At 42.4% G+C, this 24,458-nt stretch overlaps 1 protein-coding gene and 1 long non-coding RNA gene across 5 annotated transcripts in view; one reads left to right on the top strand and one right to left on the bottom strand.

Annotated features, from left to right (window-relative positions):
* Window positions 1-18,996: 18,996 nt before the first annotated feature.
* LOC109550749 (uncharacterized) lies at window positions 18,997-20,268 on the bottom strand. Of its 3 annotated transcripts, none has more exons than XR_002177396.3 (3): window positions 20,163-20,268; window positions 19,702-19,899; window positions 18,997-19,389 (listed from the first exon to the last, which is right to left on the bottom strand). It is a non-coding gene; the product is annotated as an uncharacterized lncRNA (long non-coding RNA). The 3 variants fall into 3 exon arrangements; XR_004526946.2 differs by having other exon boundaries at window positions 20,125-20,208; XR_002177397.3 differs by having other exon boundaries at window positions 20,134-20,176.
* Window positions 20,269-20,369: 101 nt separating this feature from the next.
* The window catches only part of IPPK (inositol-pentakisphosphate 2-kinase), a 50,128-nt gene continuing 46,039 nt past the window's right edge, over window positions 20,370-24,458 (top strand). Inside the window, exon 1 of one of the 2 annotated variants that reach the window (XM_004322093.4) lies at window positions 20,370-20,625. In XM_004322093.4, the coding sequence (XP_004322141.2) occupies window positions 20,377-20,625 (249 nt within the window). In that variant the 5' untranslated portion in view covers window positions 20,370-20,376. The remainder of the gene's footprint in view (window positions 20,626-24,458) is intronic. The other variant, XM_019940467.3, reaches the window with a different exon arrangement.

The raw sequence follows: 24,458 nt of genomic DNA, 5'->3' as shown, positions 1-24,458 counted from the left end.
TCCTATTATTGAATCTAGTTAAATTTCACTGCGTCCTGAGAGTGTACATTGTATGATTTCTATTCTTTTAAATTTCTTAATGTGTTTTGGCACCCAGAATGTAGTCTATCTTGGTGAATGTTCCATGTGAGCTTCAGAAGAATATGTATTCTGATGTTGTTGGATGAAGTAGTCTACAGTTGTTAATTACACCCAGTAGATTGATGGTGCTGTTGAGTTCAACCATGTCCTTAATGATTTTTTACCTGCTGGATCTGTCCATTTCTGTTAGTAGGATGTTCAAGTCCCCAACTATAATAGTGAATTCATCTATTTCTTCTTGCAATTCTATCAGTTTTTGCCTCATATAGGCTGATACTCTGTTGTTAGGGGACTTCACATTAAAGACTGTTATAACTTCCTGGAAAATTGCCCCCTTTTTCATTATGTAATCACTTCTTTATCCCTGATAACTTTCCTTGCTCTGAAGTTTGCTGTGTCTGAAATTAATATAGCTATACTCACTTTTAATTAGCGTTAGCATGGTATCCCGTTACTTTCTCCATCCCTTTGTTGTTCTTTTAAATAATATAGAAATCAAAAAGTACAGTTACAAGAGACTGTTATAACAATATTAGATTTTAGAATTGCCCATGTATTTACCTTTATTGAGATCTTTATTTCTTCGTATGGCTTTGAGTTTTGTCTCCTGTTCTTTCCTTTCAATCTGCAGGACTCCCTTAAGCATTTCTTGTAGGACAGGTCTAGTGGTCATAAACTCCCTTAGCTTTTGTTTATCTGAGTGTCTTTTTTTATTGATTAAATTTTATTGTAAGGAATAAAAAACAATGTAATAAATATATCACCAATCATGTACATATACAGTAATATATATAGTCATAATTCCTTTTTAACTAATATGTTTGATATAAATGATATTTCTACTGTGCTTAAAACCATCTTTTATAAGTTTAAAGTTTTTCTTTGCTGTCTTTTTCGTTTGTTGGGATTTTCTTTTTTAAATATATATATATTTAATAATCACAGTGTGCATGTGATTTTTAAATTTTTATTTATTATTTATTTTTGGCTGCTTTGGGTCTTTGTTGCTGCATGCGAGCTTTCTCTAGTTGCAGCGAGTGAGGGCTACTCTTTGTTGCAGTGCACAGTCTTCTTATTGCGGTGGCTTCTCTTGTTGTGGAGCATGGGCTCTAGGTGTGTGGGCTTCAGTAGTTGTGGCACGTGGGCTCATTAGTTGTAGTTCATGGTCTCTAGAGTGCAAGCTTTATAGTTGTGGTGCATGGGTTTAGTTGCTCCACAGCATGTGGGATCTTCCCGGACCAGAGCTTGAACCTGTGTCCCCTGCATCGGCAGGCAAATTCTTAACCACTGTGCCATGAGAAGTCCCTTAAATATTTTTTATACAATTTTTAAAGGTTACATTCCATTTACAGTTATTACAGATATTGGCTATATTCTCCGTGTTGTACAATACATCCTTGTAGCTCATCTTACACTCAATAATTTGTACCTCCCACTCCCCCAACCCTATATTGCCCCCTCCCACTGTAACCAGTAGTTTGTTCTCTATATCTGTGAATCTGCTTCTTTTTTGTTGAGTTCACTAGTTTGTTGTATTTTTTAGATTCCACATATAAGTGATATCATACAGTAATCTGTCTGACTTCTTTCACTTAGTGTAATGCCCTCCAAGTCCATACATGTTGCTGCATCTTCTTTATCCATTCATCCATCAGTGGACACTTCAGTTGCTTCCATATCTTTGCAATTGTAAATAATGCTGCTATGAACATTGAGGTTCATGTATCTTTTTGAATTAGTGTTTTTGTTTTTTAAGGATGTATATGCAGGAGTGGAATTGCTTGGTCATATGGTTCTATTTTTTGTTTTTTGAGAAACCTCTACACTTTTCCACAATGGCTGCACCAGTTTACATTCCCATATTCCCCAGTGTGTGAGGTTTTCCTTTTCTCCACATCCTTGCCAACGTTCATTTTTTGTATTCTTTTTAATGATAGCCATTCTCACAGGTGTGAGGTGATATCTCATTGTGGTTTTGATTTGCATTTCCCTGATGATTAAAGATGTTGAGGCTCTTTTCATGGCCTGTTGGCCATCTGCATTTCCACTTTGGAAAATTTCTGTTCAGTTTCATTTTTTACTTGGGTTGTTTGTTTTTGTGGTGTTGAGCTGTACAAGCTGTTTATATATGTTGGATATTAATCCCTTATTGGTCATATCATTTGTAAATATTTTCTCCCGCTCACTATGCTGTCTTTTCATTTTGTCAATGGTTTCCTTTGCTGTGCAAAAGCTTTTGAGTTTAATTAGGTCCCATTTGTTTGCTTTTGCTTATATTTCCTTTACTTTAGGAGACAGATCCAAAAAAATTGCTGCAATTTATGTCAAGGAGTGTTCTTTGTTTTTCTCTAGGAGTTTTATAGTATTTAGTCTTACATTTAGGTCTTTAATCCATTTTCAGTTTGTTTTTGTATATGGTGCTAGAGAATGTTCTAATTTCATTCCTTTACATGTAGCAGTACAGTTTTCCCAGCACCACTTATTGAAAGATTGTCTTTTCTCCTTTGTATATTCTTGCCTCCTTTGTCATAGGTTAATTGATGATAAGTGCATGGGTTTATTTCTGGGCTCTCTATCGTGTTCCATTGATCTATGTGTCTGTTTTTGTGTCCGTGCCATATTGTTTTGATTACAGTAGTATAGTCTGAAGTCAGAGAGTATGACTCCTCCAGCTCTGCTCTTCTTTATCAAGATTGTTTTTGCTGTTCAGGGTCTTTTGTGTTTCCATACAAATGTTTAAATTATTTGTTCTAGTTCTGTGAAAAATGCCATTGGTATTTTGATAGGGATTGTATTGAATCTGTAGATCACCTGGAGTTGTATGGTCATTTAAACAATATTGATTCTTCCAATCCAAGAACACAGTATATCTTTCCATCCCTTTGTGTCTTCAGTTTTGTTCATCAGTGTCTTATAGTTTTCTGAGTACAGGCCTTTTGCCCCCTTAAGTAGGCTGATTCCTAGGTATTTTATTTTTTGATGCAATGGTAAGTGGGATTATTTCCTTACTTTCTCCTTCTGATAGTTCATTGTTAGTGTATAGAAATTCAGTAGATTTCTGTATATTAATTTAGTATCTGGCAACTTTACCAAATTCATTGACGAGATCTAGTAGTTTTCTGGTGGCATCTTTAGGAATTTCTATGTATAGTATCATGTCATCTGCAAACAGTGACAGTTTTACTTCTTCCTTTCCAATTTGAATTCCTTTTATTTCTCTTTCTTTTCTGATTGCTGTGGCTAAGACTTCCAAAACTCTGTTGAATAAAAGTGGCAAGAGTTGGCATCTTTGTGCTGTTCCTGATCTTAGAGGAAATGCTTCAGCTTTTCACGATTGAGTATGTTAGCTGTGGGGTTGTCATATATAGCCTTTATTATGTTGAGGTAGGTTCCCTCTATGCCCACTTTCTGGAGAGTTTTTTTCATAAGTGGATGCTGAATTTCATCAAAAGCTTACATCTATTGAGATGATCATATGGTTTTTATTCTTAAGTTTTATTCTTAATGTGGTATATCACACGGATTGATTTGCAGATATTGATATATCCTTGTATCCCTGGGATAAATCCCACTTTATCATGGTGTATGATCCCTTTAATGTATTGTTGGATTCTATTTGCTAGTATTTTGTTGAGGATTTTTACATCTATGTTCATCAGTGATATTGGCCTGTAATTTTCTTTTATTGTGGTATCTTCGTATGGTTTTGGTGTCAGGGTGATGGTGGCCTCATAGAATGAGTTTGGAAGTGTTCCTTCTTCTGCAATATTTTGGAATAGTTTCATAAGGATAGGTGTTAATTCTTCTCTAAGTGCTTGATAGAATTTGCCTGTGAAGCCATCTGGTCCTGGACTTTTGCTTGTTAGGAGTTTTCTAATCACAGATTCAATTTCAGTACTTGTAACTGTTCTGTTCATATTTTCTATTGCTTCCTGGTTCAGTCTTGGGAGATTGTACCTTTCAAGAATTTAGCCATTTCATCTAGGTTATCCATCTTATTGGCATGTAGTTGCTTGTAGTAGTCTCTTATTGTCCTTTTTATTTCTGTGATGTCCATTGTAGCTTCTTTTTCATATCTAATTTTATTGATTGGGACCCTCTCTCTGTTTTTCTTGATGAGTCTAGTTAAAGGTTTATCAATTTTCTTTATCTTTTCAAAGAACAAGCTTTTAGTAGTTGATCTTTTCTATTTTTTCTTTTTTTAGTCTCTATTTCATTTATTTCTGCTCTGATCTTTATGATTTCTTTCCTTCTACGAACTTTGGGCTTTTTTTGTTCTTTAGTTGCTTTAGATATAAAGTTAGGTTGTTTATTTGAGATTTTTCTTGTTTCCTGAGGTAAGCTTTTTTAAAATTAATCTTGGGCTTCCCTGGTGGTGCAGTGGTTGAGAGTCCGCCTGCCGATGCAGGGGACATGGGTTCGTGCCCCAGTCCGGGAAGATCCCATATGCCGCAGAGCGGCTGGGTCCGTGAGCCATGGCCACTGAGCCTGCGTGTCCGGAGCCTGTGCTCTGCAACGGGAGAGGCCACAACGGTGAGAGGTCCGCGTACCACACACACACAAAAAAATTAATCTTAATTGGAGTATAGTTGATTTTCAATGTTGTGTTAGTTTCTGCTGTACAGCAAAGTGAATCAGTTATACATATACATACATCCACTCTTTTTTAGATTCTTTTCCCATACGGGTCATTAGAGAGTACTGAGTACAGTTCCATGTGCTATACAGTAGGTTCTTGTTAGTTATCTATTTTATATATAGTAGTGTGTATATATCAATCCTAATCTCCCAATTTATCCCTCCCCTGCTTCAGCCTTGGTAACCATAAGCTTGTTTTCTACATCTGTGACTTTATTTCTGTTTTGTAAATAAATTCATTTGTACCATATTTTTATGTTCCACATATAAACGATATCATATATTTGTCTTTCTCTGTCTGACTTACTTCACTCAGTATGACAATCTCTAGGTCCATCCATGTCACTGCAAATGGCATTATTTAGTTCTTTTTAATGGTTAAGTAATATTCCATTGTATATGTGTATCACATCTTCTTTATCCATTCATCCATCAATGGACATTTAGGTTGCTTCCATGTTTTGGCTATTGTAAATAGTGCCACAAAGAACATTGGGGTGCATGTATCTTTTCAAATTATGGCTGAGGTAAGCTTGTTTCGCTATAAACTTCCCTCTTAGAATTGCTTTTGCTATATCCCATAGGTTTTGGATCATCATGCTTTCGTTTTTATTTGTCTCCAGGTAGATATATATATATTTTTTAATTTAAAAAAAATTTTTTTTTTTTTTTTTTGCGGTACACGGGCCTCTCACTTCTGCGGCCTCTCCCGCTGCAGAGCACAGGCTCCGGACGCGCAGGCTCAGCAGCCATGGCTCATGGGCCCAGCCGCTCTGCGGCACATGGAATCCTCCCGGACCGGGGCACAAACCCGTGTCCCCTGCATCGGTAGGCAGACTCTCAATCACTGTGCGACCAGGGAAGCCCTCTCCAGGTATATTTTGATTTCCTCTTTGATTTCTTCCATGGTTGTTTAGTATCATATTGTTTAGCCTCCACATGTTTGTGTTTTTTACAATTTTTTTTTGTAGTTGATTTCTAATCTCATAGTGTTGTGGTCAGAAAAAATACTTGATACAATTTCAATTTTCTTAAATTTAAAGAAGCATGTTTTGTGGCCCAGCATGTGATCTATCCTGGAGAATGTTCCATGTGCACTTGAAAAGAATGTCTATTCTGCTGCTTTCAGCTGGAATGCTCTATAAATATCAGTTAAGTCCATCTGCCCTAATGCCTCATTTGAGGCCTATGTTTCCTTACTGATTTTCCGTCTGGATGATATGTCCAGTGATGCAAGTGGGGTGTTAAAGTCTTCCATTATTATTGTCAATTTCTCCTTTTATGTCTGTTAACAATTAATTGCCTTATATATTGAGATGCTCCTATGTTGGGTGCATATATATTTACAGTTGTTTTATCTTCTTCTTGGATTGATCCCTTGATCATTATGTAGTGTCCTTCTTTGTCTCTTGTAATAGTCTTTATTTTAAAGTCTATTTTGTCTGATATTAGTATTGCTACACCAACTTTCTTTTGAATTCCATTTGTATGGAATACCTTTCTCCATCCCCTCACTTTTAGCCTGTCTGTGTCTCTAGATCTGAAGTGGGTCTCTTATGGACAGCACATATATGGGTCTTGTTTTTGTATCCATTCAGCCAGTCTGTGTCTTTTTAAAAATTATTTATTTATTTACTTATTTATCTGCATTGGGTCTTTGTTGCTGTGCATGGGCTTTCTCTAGTTGTGGCGAGTGGGGGCTACTCTTTGTTGTGGTGCATGGACTTCTCATTGTGGTGGATTCTTGTGTTGCAGAGCACAGGCTCTAGGCATGCAGGCTTCAGTAGTTGTGGCACGTGGGCTCAATAGTTATGGCATGGGCTCTAGGACTCATGGGCTTCAGTAGTTGTGGTGCGCGGGCTCAGTAGTTGTGGCTTGTGGGCTCTAGAGTGCAGGTTTCAGTAATTGTGTACACAGGCTTAGTTGTTCCACAGCATGTGGGATCTTCCCAGACTAGGATTAAACCCGTGTCCCCAGCATTGGCAGGCGGATTCTTAACCACTGTGGGAAGTCACAGTCTGTGTCTTTTGGTTGGAGCATTTAATCTGTTTACATAAGGTAATTATTAATATGTATGTTCTTATTGCCATTTTGTTAATCGTTTTGGATTTGGTTTTGTAGGTCTTTTTACTTCATTTCCTCTTTTGTTCTCTTGTGATTTGATAACTTTCTTTAGTGTTGTAGATTCCATTTTCTTATTTGTGTGTATATCTATTATAGATATTTGGTTTGTGGTTACCATGATTTTTTGATATAGCAGTCTATATATATATATACATAATTGTTTTAGGTTGCTGATCTCTTGGTTTCAAATACATTTCAAATATCCTGCATTTGTACTCTCCTCCTCTCATGATTATTGGTTTAAGATATCATATTTGTGTGTGGATAATTTCCTACCTTTACTGTATGTTTGCCTTTATTGGCAAACTTTCCCATTTTGTAATTTCTTGTTTCTAGTTGTGGCCATTTCTTTTCCACCTAGAGAAGTTCCTATAGCATTTGTTGTAAAGATGGTTTGGTGGTGCTGAATTCTTTTAGCTTTTGCTTGTCTGTAAAGCTTTTGATTTTTCTGTTGAATCTGAACGAGAGCCTTGCTGGGTAGAGTATTCTTGGTTGTAGGTTTTTCCCTTTCATCACTTTAAATATATTGTGCCACTCCGTTCTGGCCTGCAGAGTTTCTGCTGAAACATCAGCTAATAACCTGATGGGGATTCCCTTGTATGTTATTTGTTGCTTTGCCTTTGTTGCTTTCAATATTTTCTCTTTATCTTTAATTTTTGTCAATTTGATTACTATGTTTCTCAGCATGTTCCTCCTTGGGATGATCCTGTGTGGTACTCTCTTTGCTTCCTGAACTTGGGTGACTGCTTCTTTTCCCATGTTAGTGAAGTTTTCAGCTATTATCTCTTCAAATATCTTCTCAGGCCCTTTCTCTCTCTCTTCTCCTTCTGGGACTCCTATAATGCGAATATTGGTGCATTTGACGCTGTCTATTTACATTTAAGGAAAATTTTTTAAAATATAGATTCCGTTCTTTTTTTTTAAAGTATTTATTTATTTATTTAATTTCTTTGGCTGTGTCACGTGTTAGTTTTGGCACACAGGTTCTTCGTTGTGGCATGCAGGCTCTCTAGTTGTGGTGCATGGGCTCCAGAGTGTGCAGGCTCAGTAGTTGTTGCACAAGGGCTCCAGAGCACATGGGCTCAGTAGTTATGGCACACAGGCTCTCTAGTTGTGGTATGTGGGCTCTAGAGTGTGCAGGCTCAGTAGTTGAGGCACGCAGGCTTAGTTGCCCTGCAGCATGTGGCATCTTAGTTCCCCGACCAGGGATTGAACCCACGTCCACTGCATTGGAAGGTGGATTCTTAACCACTGGACCACCAGAGAAGTCCCCATTTAAGGTAATTATCGATATGTATGTTCTTATTGCCATTTTGTTAATTGTTTTGGATTTGTTTTTGTAGGTCTTTTTTCTCCCTTTCTTCTTCTTTCATTCTCTTGTGATTTGATGATTATCTTTGCTTTTATGTTTGGATTCCTTTTTCTTTTTTTTTTGTGTGTGTATATCTTTCACAGATTTTTGGTTTGCAGTTACCAAGTGGATTTTGTATAGCCATATATATATTAAGTTGCTGATCTCTTAATTTCAAATGCATTTTAAAAACCCTGTATTAGTTCTCTCCTCCCTTCATGACTGCTTTCTATGTTATCATATTTTACATCTGATTGTTTTATGTATCCCTTAACTGCTTTTTGTGGATATATATGATTTTTCTACTTTTGTCTTTTCACCTCCCTACTAGCTTTAGTGTGGATGATTTCTTACCTTTACTGTATGCTTGCTTTTACCAATGAGCTTTTTCATTTTGCAATTTTCTTGTTTCTAGTTGTTGCCTTTTGCTCTTTGCCTAGAGGAGCTTCTTTAACATTTCTTGTAAAGCTGGTTTGGTGGTTCTGAACTCTTTTAGCTTTTGCTTGTCTATAAAGCTTTCGATTTATCCATCAAATCTGAATGAGAGCCTTGCTGTGTAGAGTTTTCTTGGTTATAGGTTTTCCCCTTTCATCACTTTAAATATATTGTGCCACTTCCTTCTGGCCTGCAGAGTTTCTGCTGAAAAGTCAGCTGATGGCTTTATGGGAGTTCCTTTGTATGCTATTTGCTGCTTTTCCCTTGCTGGTTTAATATTCTCTCTTTATCATTAATTTTTGTCGCTTTAATTACAATGTGTCTTGGCATGTTCCTGTTTAGGTTCATCTTGTATGGGACTCTCTGCGCTTCCTGGACTTGAGTGATTGTTGTTGTTGTTGTTTTCCCCCAGGTTAGGGAAGTTCTCTGCTATTATGTCTTCCAATATGTTCTCAGGCCCTTTCTCTCTTCTCCTTCTGGGACCCCCATAATGCAACTATTAGTGCATTTGATATTGTCCCAGAGGTCTCTTAAACTGTTCTCATTTCTTTTCATTCACTTTTCTGTTCAGCGGCAGTGATTTCCACTACTCTCTCTTCAATTCACTGCTTGTCCCAGAGTAAGGTCTGGCCTGCTGTGGGCACACTGGCTCTGCAGGCTGTGGGATTGTGGTTTTCTTGCATTTGGTGTCTGCCCCCTCGAGGGTGAGGCTGGTTTAGAGGCTAGTGCAAGCTTCCTGGAGAGCCAATGCCTGCCCCCTCATAGTGGAGCTGGGTCTTGGCCTGGTGGGCAGGGCAGTGTCTAGGGGCATGTCTAGAGGCACATGAGATTTTGTCTGTGCCCTTTAAGAATGAAGTCTGTATTTTCCCCAGTACTGTGGGGCTTCTGATAGTAAAGCCAAATGCTCTTGGGTCTTGTCTTCCTGGCACGTGATCCCAGGGCTGGGGAGCCTGACGTGGGGCTCAGAACTCTCACTCTTATGGGAGAATCTGTTCAATATAATTATTATCCAGTTTGTGGGTTGCCAACCTGGGGGTATGGGACTTGATTGTATCATGAGTCCACTGCTCCTACCTGTCTTGTTGTGGTTCCTTCTTTATGTCTTTGGTTGTAGAAGATCTTTTCTGGTAGGTTCTGTCTTTTTCATTAATGGTTGTTCTGCAGATAGCTGTGATTTTGGTGTGCTCCTGAGAGGAGATGAGCTCAGGGTCTTTCTACTCCACCATCTTGGCTGATCTGTATCAGAGAGTGTCTTAATTTCTCCCTCACTTTTGCAGGACAGCTTTGCTGGATATAGGACTTCTGGTTGACAAGTTTTTTTTTTTTCTATCACTTTGATATATTGGTCCATTTTCTTCTGGCATCCAGAGTTTCTGATAGCAAATCGGCTGATTTTGAGGATCGATTGTATGTGACAAATGACTTCTCTCTTGCTGCTTTCAAGATTCACTCTGTCTTTGTCATTTGACAGTTTGATTATGTGCCTTGGTGTGGGTTTGAGTTCATTTTACTTGGAGTTGGTCGAAATCTTTGGATATTTATGTTCATGTATTCCATCAAATTTGGAACATTTGCAGCCACAGTTTCTTCAGATATTCTCTGTGCCCCTTTTGCTCTCTTTTCTCCTTCTGGTACTCTCTCAATGCATATGTTGTTCTGGGAGATTGTATCCCACAGGTCCCTTAGGTTCTGTTCATTTTTCTTGAATCTTTTTTCTTTCTGTTTTTCAGCTTCAATAATTACCATTGTCTTGTGTTTAAGTTCACTGATTGATTCTATCTTCTGTCTGCTCAATTCTGCTTCTAGTAGTTTTTTCATTTCAATTATTGTAATTGAACTAAAATTATTTTAATTATTATAGTTGAACTAAAAGTTCTTGAATTGCTTTTTAGCTTCTCTATCTCTTTATTGTTCTTTCCATTTTATTCATACATCATTTTCTTGACTTTCTCTATGTCTTTCTTTAATTCTTTGAGCATTTTTAAGACAGTTGTTTTAAAGTCTTTTTTCAGAACAGTTTCTGTTGGTTTATTTTTTTCCTTTGAATGGGCCATACTTACTGTTTCCTTATATGATTTTGTCAAACACTGGACCTGTGAATCTAATAATGTGGTAACTCTGAAAATCAGATTCTCCCCCTTCCCAGGGTTTGCTTTGTTATTATTTTTGTTTTTTAGATTGTTGTAGGTCGGTTTTTGTGCTAAGAATTAGCCTGAGGTATAAACTTAAGGTCTTATCTCAGATTGTGTCTTTCCTTGGGCTTACACGGTGACTTTCTAATTTCCAGTATACACAGTTGCTATCGAATGTCCTAGTCTTTAATATGTTTCTCCCAAAAGGGCAAAAGAAAAAAATGAATGGGGTGGCATCACGCTTTTTACTCCCTTACAAGTCATTTCAGCAGAAGGGGGAAGGGCTTACAATGAGGAGGTGTAAAAATAATGGCCACCCACCTCCTTGTACCTCTGTGATCAGAGGCAGCAATTAGTGATCAGAACACAGATCCCAAATATTTGGATGACATGGTCCTTATTGCCCAATCTGACTTTCTAGAACAAATGCATAGCTGTCTGCTATGAGTCAGGAGGCTGGGGGATGGGTAGCTACTACTGTGCTAAGAGCTGAAATTGACCAAAATTAACTGCAATTTACCATTCAAGTTTGCAATAGACTCTAAAGTTACCAGATAGTTACATCAAACAGATTCTGCTAGTGTAATTGTTGTTTGAGGGGAGATAGATTCCTGGTCCTTTCTACTCCCATCTTCCTAGAATCTTCTTTCTCTCCTTCACTTTTTTTTTTTTTTTTTGCAGTATGCGGGCCTCTCACTGTTGTGGCCTCTCCTGTTGTGGAGCACAGGCTCTGGACGTGCAGACTCAGTGGCCATGGCTCACGGGCCTAGCCGCTCCGCGGCATGTGGGATCTTCCCAGACTGGGGCATGAGCCCGTGTCCCCTGCATCAGCAGGCGGACTGTCAACCACTGCACCACCAGGGAAGCCCTCTCCTTCACTTTTGAAGCTAATTTTTCAGAATACAGACTTCTTGGTTGATGGGGTTTTTCTCTCAACACCTTACATATTTCACTCCATTCACTTCTTGCATTGTTTCTGAGGAGGAGTCAGATATCAGTCTTACCTTTCCTCCTCTATAGGTAAGCAATTTTTCCCTCTGGTGTCTTTCAGGATTCTCTGTTTTTAATTCTCTGCAGTTGAATATCATATGCCTAGGTGTAGTTTTATTTTGGCATTTAACCTGGTTGGTGTCCTCTGAGCTTTCTGGATCTGTGGTTTGATATCTGACATTAATTTGGTGAAATTCTCAGTCATTACTGCTTCGACTTTTGCTTTTGTTCCTTTTGATCTTTCTTCACTTTCTGGTATTCCCATTATACATATGTTACACCTTTTGTAGTTGTCTTCTGTATTCTTTTTTTTTTTTCAGACTTTTTACTCTTCACTCTTCAGTTTTGGAATTTTATCTTGACATATCCTCATGCTTAGAGATTTTTTCATCAGCTGTATCCAGTCTACTAGTGAGTCAATCAAAGACATTCTTTCTCTGTTACAGTGTTTTTGATCTCTAGCATTTTCAAAATTCTTTCTTAGATTTTCCATCTCTCCATTTACTTTGTCTACTTTACCTATCTGTTCTTACATCTTGTCTACCTTTTTCATTAGTGCCTTTAGCATGTTAATCATTGTTATTTTAAATTCCTGGTCTGGTAATTCCAACATTCCTGCCATATCTAAGTCTGATTCTGATACTTGCTCTGTCTCTTCAGACTATGTTTTTGCCTTTATTATACCTTGTTTTTGTTGAAAGGCAGACATGGTGTACTGGGTAAAAGGAACTAAATAGGTCTTTAGTGGTATAATATAAAATGTGGAAGTGGGGGAAGTCTTCAACAGTCCTATGATTAGGTCTCAGTTTTTTGTGCGCATGTTGACCTGGGATCTGATCTTCATAAGTAGCTCTCAGTTTTTTCCCCAACTTAGGTGGGACAGGATGTTTGGAGGGGGTTGAGAGTGGGGTAGTTCCCTTCTCCACATGGAAAGCTAGAGGGGGTTGAATTTGCATATTACCCTTGCCCCAGGTTGGTTAGACTCTAATAGAACCCAAATAGGTTAGGCTCTGGTAAAACAGTTTCTCCTGAAGGCAGACCTTTTAGGAAGTACAGAATGCTCTGTGTGTTTCAAAATGATTACTTTTCTCTTCTTCCTGCTGGAAGCACAAGGGGATTTTTCTCCAACATTCGCTGTGAGAAACCTGCTAGTGCTCCTGGAGGTAAACTTACAAAAAGTGTGGAGGCCCCCAGTGAATGGGGCCTATGGAGTTTTTAATCTCTCATACTTGTCCACACTGAGCCTCCAGCAATTAGTCAATTACAATTCAGGTTTTCCTACCCAACATTGGTTCCTGCAGATGTCTCTGCCTGAGGGTTTCTATTCCAGTAAGCTGATTCTCTGTATCTGCCTGTCTCCCCAGTTTTTGTGGCAGTAATTTGCCCTGTGACCTCACTTCCTCAACAGAGCTAAGATTTGTTGATTTTCAGTTTGTTCAGCTGTTTACTTGTTAAGATAGAGTGACAGTTTCCAAGGTTTTTACAAGTCAGACCAGAAACCAGAAGTCCTATTTTTAATAGGCAGCACATACATATGTACAAAATTTAAAAAGGAAAAAAGGTTACACAGAGTATACAAGGAATTTTTTTTTTGCTAGCATCACATTTTACTCCTAGTATGTAACTGTTACCAATTTCTTGTATCCTTTCAGAGATACCCTATGCTCATAGAAATATTTGGCTGATTAGATATGTATGTTTGTGTTGTATATTTTTATATGAGTGGTATCATAATGTACACAGTATCTTAAAATTTACCTTTCTCATTTAACAACGTATCTTGGAGACATTCTTCCTTTGTAATAGCTGCATAGTATGTCTCTGATGGATAATTTAGATGTTTCCAACTTCCTTTATTTTTTTTTTTAATCTGCTATGTGCATTGCAGTTTTGTGACTTTTGTTGTGCTGAGATTTTCTTTTTAGTGGTATTATGTACATTCATAATGTACATTCACCACCCTCCATCTCCGGAACTTTTTCCTCTACCCAAACTGAAACTCTGTAGCTTTTTAACACTAATTCCCTGTTACCCCTCCCCCCAGTCCCTCGAAACCACCATTCTATTTTTGTCTCCATGAGTTTGACTACTCTAGGTATTGATACCTCAAGATTTTAATTTTTAATGTAGACAAAGTTATCAATCTTTTGTTTGATGGATTGTACTTTTCTGCGTTGTCTAAGATGATAATGATGCCCTGGGATGCCCTTATTGGAAGGGTTGGGCCTCCTTAGTCATGCTGTGGCACCATCACCCTTTCCCCTGTACTTTCCTGGAGTGTAAAAGCTGGAGAAAGGAGAAGGTGGATGAGGAGCAGAAATTCTGGGCATCAGACCCCAGGAGAGTGACTAATTCATGTAATAGCATGCCCAACGTCATCATATCCCTGTGTGGAAAGAGGCCAAGTTCCCACCAAGGACTCTTTTTTTTGGGGGGGGCGGTATGCGGGCCTCTCACTGTTGTGGCCTCTCCCGTTGCGGAGCATGGGCTCCGGACGCGCAGGGTCAGCAGCCATGGCTCACGGGCCCAGCCGCTCTGCTGCATGTGGGATCTTCCCGGACCGGGGCACGAACCTGTGTCCCCTGCATCGGCAGGCGGGCTCTCAACCACTGCACCACCAGGGAAGCCCCCTCCAAGGACTCTTGACTCACCTTCCAGTCAGGATACCTTGGAGTTGGTGGGATTACCTGAGGTCAGCAGTTCAGGTGGCCTGAATATCCTGGAGTCCACCCTCAAGAACACCTGCCTAATTCTATGTAGTTGAGCATCCTGAGGCCACTGCATGCAGAGCTTTATTATTTTTTTCTAATTACAAAGATAACTCATACTTTGTACGCAAAATTCAAATGTTACAGACACATGTAGTGTAGTCAGTGCACATCACCTGTGGTCCCATCCCCAAAGAAAATCTCAGTACACAGCAAGGCACCTATTTCTTTTTTTTTTTTTTTAGGTTTGTTTGTTTATTTATTTATTTTGGCTGTGCCAGGTATTAGTTGTGGTTTGTTTGTTTGTTTATTTATTTATTTATGTAGGCTGCGCCGGGTCTTAGTTGCAGCACGTGGGATCTTTGTTGCGGTATCTTTTAGTTGCTGCATGCGGGATCTTTAGTTGCAGCATGTGGGCTTCTTAGTTACAGCGTGCATATGGGATCTAGTTCCCTGTTGAGGGATCCAACACGGGCCCCCTGCATTGGGACTGCAGAGTCTTACTCACTGGACCACTAGGGAAGTCCCAGGCACCTATTTCTTGATCATTTTTCTTTTCCATTCAAAAACAAACACCTATTTCTGTATTAAACATACCATGGCCATCTTTCCATATTCATACATAGTGATAGATCTATCTAATTTAAAAAGTATTGAGAATGTATTCATTTAAATTTTTATTACAGAAGTGTTACATGAATACATACTCTGAGTCAACAACATACAAATATAAGAGGAAAGTGACATTCTTCTTTCGTTTCTCCTGCTCTCCTCTTCCCAGATGGGAAAATTTCCTTTCCCTTTTCTTTGCATTTACACACAGACACAACACATACACACACACACTTGTTTCACTTAACCATAGACCTTGAACATCTTTCATGTCAGTACAGATCTAACTCATTTCCTTACTGCCTGTATAATTTTCAAGTATACCATAATTCAATGGTTCTGGAATTCATGTGGGGAAGTTGTTAGAACACGGGTTGCTAAGCCCCCCTGCAAGTCTTCTGCTGGGGTGGGCTGGTGCAGCCTGAGGCTGTCCTGAGGTGCCCACATTGGGAACCAAGTCCTGTCCATCACTCTTGTGTTTGTACAAACATCCTGTACATGTCTCTGAGCACTGAAGGGAGGGTTTTGTAGGGTAATTTGTAGGCATGGAAATGGATCAAACGGGATTAGCTATAGCTACAATACTTTTAATGACATGGCCAAACTGGGCTCCAACAATGCAGACCCTCTCCTCCACAGTGCACACATCCTGCCTGTGTATACCACCCATATCAAACACTGTGCAAAATTGCTTTTATTTTGCCAGTTTGATATATATTTTAAGATATATACTTATTTTAATTATTTAATTATGAAAGAAGCTGAACAATGAATGCCTTCCTTTTTGTGAACTTTTAATTTTGGATTTTAGATTTATAGAAATGTTGCAAGATAGTACCAAGTTCCCAAATGCCCTATCCCAATTTCCCTCCACGTTAACATACCTAACTATGGTACATTTCCCAGAACAAAGAAATTAACAGTGATCCATTACTAATAACTAAACTCCAGATTTTATTTGGATTTATTTATTTATTTATTTATTTATTTGGATTTATTTGGATTACCAGTGTTCCCACCAATGTCCTTTTCTGTTCCAGCATCCCACATTGCATTTAGGTGTCTTGTCTCCTTAGGTTCCTCTGGTCTGTCCATGTCTCCTATGACCTGGGCAGTTACAAAGACTCTTGGTCAGTTATTCTGCCAAATGTCTCTCAATTTGGGTCTGTCTGATGTTTTTCTAATGATTAGACAGGGATTATAGCTTTAGGGGTGAGGGGAATACCACAGAGGTGAAGTGCCTTTCTCATCATGTCATGTCATGTCATATCAAGGGATACATGATATCGCATGCTTCCTTCAAAAATAAGAACTGTTTAGTAAGGAAAATTCCAGACACACATAAAAATAGGAAGAATAGAGTAAGTACTCATCACTGGGCTCCCAGTCACTAGTGTTTTGCCACTTTGGTTCTGGATGGCTGTTCAATGTGGTTGGAAGATGAGTTTCCCATCTCACCTTTCTTCCTTTTCTCTTCTCCTCTTTCCTTCCTTCCTCTCTCTCTCATTTCCTTTTTCAAACAGAAAGGTGACACTGATTAACTGTGGTGGGAATCTAGCTGGGACCTAGATGGAGGAGCATAAAGCATCTAGGCAAAATGTCCTCATGTAGGAATCCCAGCTAATGATGGCCTTTTGGTCTTTGCTTCACTTCTCGCTTTTTCTTGAAGAGGTGACTGGTCCAGCCTAGGGTACCCTTATTATTAGCTTGGACTCTAGGATCTGAGTTAAAGGAACCCAACTCAAATTGTTTAAGCAAAATACAGAATTCACTAGCTCAGAAAATTAAAATCAACTGAGTTGGACTCGATCCTCTGGCTCACTTTGTGTCCCCTTTCTTGCCACTTTCCAGCTGTTTCCCCTCTGTTGCTGCCACCTGTGGTGCCTGGATCACTGCTGACAGCATGTGGTGACCCCCCCAGCTTCTCAGCTGAGGTTGATTCTCCCCACAGTCATTTCAGTGCAAGCCAAAGGCGTGCGCTTGGTTGGACAAACCTGGATTACTTCCCTGCGCTTCCTGAACCAACCACTGGGAATGTAATTCTTGATTGCACAGCCTTGAGGCTAGAATCAAGTTCATTTAAGTCAGACCACACGGGTTAAATAAAGGAAAAGGTACTTCCCCTAATAAAAACTGGGTTGATGCTATAAAAAAGAAGGGAGTGTGGATCCAGGGTATGAAAAACAACTGATAAACCCTGTTTATCTGGGACCCCTTTCTCTTGTCTTTCTTTTCCAGCCTTTCCTTCTCCCAACCCCTGCAGATGAGCCCACTCTCCTTTGTGTCCCTCACTGTTTAACCCACCATGATTCTTTCAGAGCATTTGTCCCTTTGATAAGGTGGGTGTGGTCCACCCTAGGAGCATCTGTGGAGAATTTTTAAACAATCATAAAATCAAGATTTAATCTTTTAAATAACCATACACTAGTAATTCTAAACAGTGTCAGTGATAAAATGTTCCTTGAAAAAAAACCCCAACAAACCAAGATACAGAACATTTCCAGCACCACAGAGGCTTCCTTAAGGAAATGGTTTTTTTTGTTGTTGTTTGTTTGTTTGTTTGTTTTTGCAGCACGCGGGCCTCTCACTGCTGTGGCATCTCCTGCCGTGGAGCACAGGCTCCGGACGCGCAGGCTCAGCGGCCATGGCTCACGGGCCCAGCTGCTCCGCGGCATATGGGATCCTCCTGGACCGGGGCACGAACCCATGTCCCATGCATCGGCAGGCGGACTCTCAACCACTGCACCACCAGGGAAGCCCAGGGAAATGTTTTGATACTTAACAATCTGATCCGAATTCTGCATTCACAGATGCTGAGAAAATCTCAGACATGTTTAGAGATGTCTGAGAAAATCTCAGACACCCCCACCTTGTGGGGGTGTAGGAAGGCCTTCTCACCCTTTGTGAGTGTCCCCCCCCACCCCCCCAAGTAATCCCCCAGTCCCCTTGGGGATTACTTACCTCCAGGAGTGGGCTGTTTCTGCCCCCATTTCTTGACCATCCCTGGAGTGGGGCCTGAGCCTACCTGCGCCAGTCCTTTGGGGCCCAGGGTGGGGGAGATGTTCAAAGCTATCAGCTCATTTTCCTGACTCACTAGCTTCATTTCACTACTATTCCCAAGGCCTTGCCAGGTGCTCTAAGCTGTTCTCAGAGTAGGGTCTGCAGGTCTCTCCTTGTTGAACCACATACCTGAGGCTGGGTTTTCTTCATATACTTCAACCCTAGCAATATATTGCAACAGATTCAATGCAGAAGCAGATGTGAGACTCCAGCTATCTTCTATGAAGCCAGACTTTAAAGAGATTTGCAAAAATGTGAAACATTTGCCACTCTTCTCTATATTTGGGGGAATTATAGCTACGTTTTAAAAAAGGGTAATGTTTAAAATGAAAATAATTTTAAAAAATGTTTTAATTTATAATATGGTAAACATAGAAAGATATAAGCCATATTAGCAAAAACTTTTTGAGGCCTTCAATCTGTTTTTTTTGCTTGGCCACACCACACAGCTTGAAGGATTTTAGTTACCTGACCAGGGATTGAACCTGGGCCCTTGGCAGTAAGAGCATGGAGTCCTAACCACTGCACTGCCAGGGAACTCCCGTCAATCATTTTTAAAAAGTATAAAATGGTTTTGAGAGTAGGAGTCTGAGAATCGCTAATCTAATTTAATCCTCATAGCAGCTCTATAAGGTGGTATCATTAGTCCCACGTCAACAGTGAATAAATTGAGGCCCAGAGAAGGGAAGAGATCTGCCCTTCGCTTCACTGCCATTAAGTGGTAAGGGCAGAATTCAGACCTCCTGCTCAAGGTACATCCCTCAAGATTCAACGAAACCTACTCCTCCTGTAGGCAGATAGGGTAGGGGAGGTCCCCGGAAAAAGAAATCCAGGCATGGCTTTCTTTTTAATACATGGACTCCCGTATTTTTAAAAAATTTTTTATTTATTTATTTTTGGCTGTGTTGGGTCTTCGTTTCTGTGCGAGGGCTTGCTCTAGTTGCGGCAAGCGGGGGCCACTCCTCATCGCGGTGCGTGGGCCTCTCACTATCGCGGCCTCTCTTGTTGCGGAGCACAGGCTCCAGACACGCAGGCTCAGTAGTTGTGGCTCACGGGCCCATTTGCTCCGCGGCATGTGGGATCTTCCCAGACCAGGGCACAAACCCGTGTACCCTGCATTGGCAGGCAGATTCTCAACCACTGCACCACCAGGGAATCCCCTGGGCATGGCTTTCTTGACATAAGAAAAGCCATTTTTGGCCTAAGTCATTTTAAGCCTGGCCACAACGCTTGCCCTTCAACAGGTCTCAGTAATGATCTTAAGAGAAAAAAAGAACAAACTATTATCAGGCAAGAGAAGTAACAGTAGCAAAGATAATATATCAGTAGTAAAGACTCTCAATTCTGTTTCAATGGTAAAGAGTAGTCTGAAGTGCTCAACTACCAGATCAGCTGGGACCTAAGGGATGATGTAGACCTTTTCTGACCCTCATGACTTCATTCAACTAAAGCTTGGACTCTGACTGCCCAAGCCCTTTATGAATACACATGTTACCTTAGCTTAAAACTTCCTCAATTTTGCTCTTTGGGGAGACACTGCTTTGGGAAAAAGCCGCAGCATTCTCCTTACTTGTTGCAAGTAATAAATCCTTCCTTCTCCCACTCTTTGTCTTCTGGCTTGACACCCACCAAAAGGCAAAGCCAGTTTTTCAGGTAACACTCCGACAAGAGCGCCATTTAGGAGTCCGCTTGCCTCTTTGAGCTACGTATCCTCATTTGTAAGGTGTGGACCACAATGTTTCCACTTCCTGGGACTACTGGGGTGATTCTGCATCAGGTAAAGAGCAAACGAGGATATTAATAACCCGCTGAGTGAGAAATGTATCCCATTCTACAGAAAAGAAGGCTGAGGCCCCATGACTAAGCGGGCTCCAGCTCTAGGGACCACCCGCCCCCGGCCCGCCTGGACCATCCCCTTCCAAGCTCCCGACTTGCCTGGGCGTCCCCCGCCCCCAGCCCCACTGGGACCCCCTGGCTCCTAGCGCGCCAGTACCGCTCTAACCCCAGCCCGCCTGGACTCATGTTCCCCACCAGGCCAGTGCTGGTCGTCGGGTAACAGACGGCTCCGCCCGCTTGCCTCACTTCCGGCGCCCAGGCCGGAAGCCTCTCTTCCGGTTCTCAAGATCGCGCTCCGGAAGTGAGTCACTCTGCCAGCACCTAAGATGGCCGCCAGTCCATCCACCACCGTGGTCAACAGAGGAGAAGCGGGAGCGAACCCGGAAGTTGCCCGGCTCGGCCATGGGAGATGTTGGGGGCGTGGCTTCCGGCGGCCAGCGCCTGCGAGTGCGGGCGGCTGGGTCTAGCTGAGGCGGCGGCTGACAGGAGCTCCTCCCCGGTCGGCTGCGGCTGGTTCCTAGGCGAACCCGTGGCCCTCAGCTCGTGGCCCCGCGAGGCTCCAGGGCCGCACCGTGGGATGGACGAGGGGAAGATGGACGAGAATGAATGGGGGTACCACGGTGAAGGCAACAAGAGCCTAGTGGTGGCCCACGCACAGGTGAGCGGTTGACTGTCGGCGCGGTTCAGGGCCCTTACCCTACTCCCGGTGGGTTCCGCGTCCCCCAAGCACCCCCTCCCCTCAGGTCGGTTCTGCATCCCCTCAGGACCCATTACCCCCGGATCGGTTCCCCAGCAGCCCTCCTTCCGGTCGGTTGCGCGTTCCCCCAGTGTCACTGCCCCGCGATAAGTTTCGCGTCCCCCCAGCATCACCCCACCCCGTCGGGTCAGTTCCGCGTCCCGCTGGTATCACCGCCTTCCCCCAGATCAGTTCCGCGTCCCCCCAGCGCTCTCCTCCCCCTAGGTTGGTGCCATGTCTCCCCAGCACTCCCCTCCCTCCAGATCGGTTCACTGTTCCTCCAGTGTCACCTTTTCCCCCCGGTTTTGTTCCGCGTCCTTCCAACACTCCCCATCCCGGCCTCACACGGTGCCGCCTGCGACTGCCCAGCTGCGGTGAGGCCGTCCCGAGTAACCTTAGGGAAGATACAGGGTACGGGCAAGGTCAGGAGAAAGAAGCAAAGTGCTTGGGGTGCTGTTACCTCCCTGAGATGCAGGGAATTGCTGTTCTCCTGCTGCTGTTGTTAATATTAGTGGAGCATTGTCTACAGGTTCTTCTCCAGAATCTTTTAGAATTGAAAGAATTTCCCTTTCTTAATTCAGTAAGGAAGAGAGTTTCAGAGAGTGCAGTGACGACTCCCAGTGAGTTGAATCCAGGAAGAGAAGCTTGTGGATTTGTGTGAAGGCCCAGATCTCTCTGACATCTTGCTGTCTAATGCAACCAGGCAGGAATGTGGTGGGCTGGGGGAGGAGTGATAGGTGTCACTGAGGGCTTAAGAGTATGGGAGTTGCAGTTACACAGAGCTGGGCAGAATCCCAGTTCTACCACTGCCTGGCTCAGGCTCAGTTTCTGCATTTTCAAAGTGGAACTAGTAACAGAATCCCCTTTGCGGAATTGATAGAAAGATGAGGAGCTGGACAAGTTATGCAAGTGATAACTATCATCCACCTTGGACTTGGCGGTTAAAAGCGCTGACCCAGCCCAACAGCTCCCGTGGGGAGCTCATCTTCCAATGCCTCAGTAAGATTGCATGGTATATCATCATTTTATGTAAAGCTAATTAAGGCTTCTTTTGGCTAATGTACTGAGTTTCAAAAGTAGCCTCAGATGAAGTAGCAAGTTCCAGACTCAGCGTAAAAGAACACCAGGCCTTGGGCCCTCAGATGCCTTCTCCATTGTCCCTGACAAGCATGTGTCTACCCTTCAGGGCAACTGGCCCCTTCCCTTCCCTTGTTGCACAGCCCCAGGTGTTAGGGTCATGTTTCTTTTTCCTTTTTTTCCCCCCTTTTAAACTGAGTCATCAGGGTATCCTGTACCTGTTCTCTTCATTCTTTATTTAAAATCTAAATTTGCTTTACTATGCTCATTCCTGCTTGGTTGTTGTTAGCTCAACATTTGAATTTGAAGATTATCATCACGAGTAGTCTTGTAAGAAAAGGTTCCCACCAAGTGAAGGCGCTGAGTAAAGGGAGAACTCTGACCCTTGCGTGTGGAGAAACCTTTGTGCTTTGCCTGGGCCTTGAGGGAGGACAGAGCCCTGGAAGGCAGCTTTCAGGACCCTACTGTGCCCAAGGAGAGGGTGTGTGTGTGTGAGTGGGATAGAAGAAGGTGGGTGAGCACCAAGTATTTCTGCTCCCATGGGTGGACTCTCCAGACCCACCTCGTTCATTCTGAAGTAGAGGGTGACCCTCACCAGGTTTCTTTCAGATCGGGAGACGGTCTCTTTCTCAGAGGGGGCATCGTCTACTTTCAGAATTGAAAGGTCCTTAAAAAGTGATGAGTCTGTCCCCTCTCCTTTCCAGTGTCAGAACCCGACATACCTTCAGCCAGCCAGTCCTGAGGCCTGGCATCTGCACTGAAGGAACATGGGATAAGACACAGACAGACAGCCTTCCAGGCTGGTGGGTTGGGAGGCTTCCAGGAGAACAGGACTTGAAAATGGGGCCTGGATATGGAGGAGCTAAGTGCAGGCCGAAGGAGGCCATAGCGTGGTGTGTGCTCAGGGTTGGGCAGTAAGAGATGACAGTGTGAGGCCTGAACCATATGCCAGTTCTTGACAGGTTGCTGTCAGTTTTCCTGTGGCCCAGTGCTCAGCATCCTTGGGTCCAGCTGTGCAATTTAACCCTTTCCCAGGCACTGGCCCTTGGCCCTGGCACTGACCCTCTGAGGTGCTCTAAGGCTGTGGCCAACCTGACACTGTACTCTAGTGGGTGCCTGGAGTCCCCGGCACTGACCCTGTGGGGGGTCTTGGGCAAGGACACTTCCCTTGTGGGCATGTACTTTCCTTTCCTTACTGTAGCCCGAGGGTGCTGTCACTTGTTCTAGTGGCTGTGCCAGTTCATGCTGAGCTGTGGTCACGAAGCCTGGCGCTGCCCTCAGGTGCGCTGCTGCCAAGTGGGATTTCTCTCCGTGTGGTGGTGTTGCTTTTACATCTGCAGTGACTCTTCTTTACCTTGGTCTTGTTCGCTTTGGTTTGGCATCCTGTCCTGTGAAGGTCACTGTAAGTCTGGTTTGTCATTTGATCTCGTATGTGCCTTCAGTGTGGAGAGTCACCCAGGGCAGGCCAGGCAGACTCCTCCCCAGGCACTGAGCTGCCTTCCAGCTGCCCTCGCCTCTGGGGTGCAGGGCAAACAGGGGCCCACTCCCTTTATCACACTAAGCTGTTGTGATGTTTTCCTCCTGTTGACAGAGATAACATGAAAGACCCGCCAACCAAGATCTTTTATCAAAAGTTTGTTCCTGATCTTTCAGGTTTTATAGCCTTTCTAAGATTCTGATTGGGCTTCAGATCCTTTCTGCAATTGTTTTGATGCCCTGGGGTGTTTGTCCTGAAGATATGGGGTTCAGGCAGTCAGGAGCTGTGTGTTTCTCTTCTCTTGTGTTGTAGGATTTGTAGATCATACTTCTTAATGGAGCTGTTGGAAGCAAATGAGTTGTTCTCTCTTTTTTTTTTTTCTTTCTTTCTTTTTTTAATGGCGTATTCCCAAGTCCTGGGCTAAATTTTCTCCTGAATCTAGTATAAGGAATCTTAACGTTCTGTTGCCTATAGTATTTTTTTTTAACAAGTAACTTATTCTGCATTTGAGAGTTTTAATGATATTCATACAGGTTGATACAGCTGATGTGACTTCTTGGTGATGTCTCATTGGAGAGCTGTGCATGTAGCCCTGTCTTTATTCCTGGGATCACCTGCAGTTGAAAGGTTAGGATTTGTTATTTCCAAAATATATTCCCTTTGGTGGTTTCCAGTCCTGGCCTTGGTGAGTGCTGAGCTCTGCCTTTCTAGCATGTAGGGGTCTGCTGGTCTAGGTCTGGTATCCTAAGGTGGCATGGTCACTTCCCCCGCCCCGACAATACCTTCTTCCTCCTCAGCAGAACTCAGGACAGCAGCTGCCCCTTTTACCAGGAAGGTAAGGAAGGTTTCTGTGTCTGCTGCAGAAGGACGAGACCACAGCACTGGGTCACCTACCTCTTGGTTTGTTTGGACACCTGCTCTGTGGCCATCGTGTGGCCTTGGAGAACCTGGGGTCCTTGAAGGCTCCACTCTACGCACCCTCACTGTGCATTCCATGCATTTGTGGTGTGTCTTTATAAAACATTCTGATTCTCTTCTGACTGTTGGATTTTCCATCCTTTAGGGACCATCTGAACACCTCTTCTGCTGCAGCCCCTAAGTGTCCTTCCCCCAAATGTCACCTGGGCTTACACCTCCACTGTCCTGTCTCCTACCTCACAACTTGCATCCGTGTCTGCTTCAGTCCTGAGGCAGCTGTGGG

The sequence above is a fragment of the Tursiops truncatus genome, chromosome 6 (assembly GCF_011762595.2).
Source record: "Tursiops truncatus isolate mTurTru1 chromosome 6, mTurTru1.mat.Y, whole genome shotgun sequence".
In the NCBI taxonomy this organism is placed as follows: Eukaryota; Metazoa; Chordata; class Mammalia; order Artiodactyla; family Delphinidae; genus Tursiops; species Tursiops truncatus.
The sequence above is the reverse complement of the archived record's forward strand: the minus strand, read 5'-3'. Positions and strand labels throughout refer to the sequence as shown.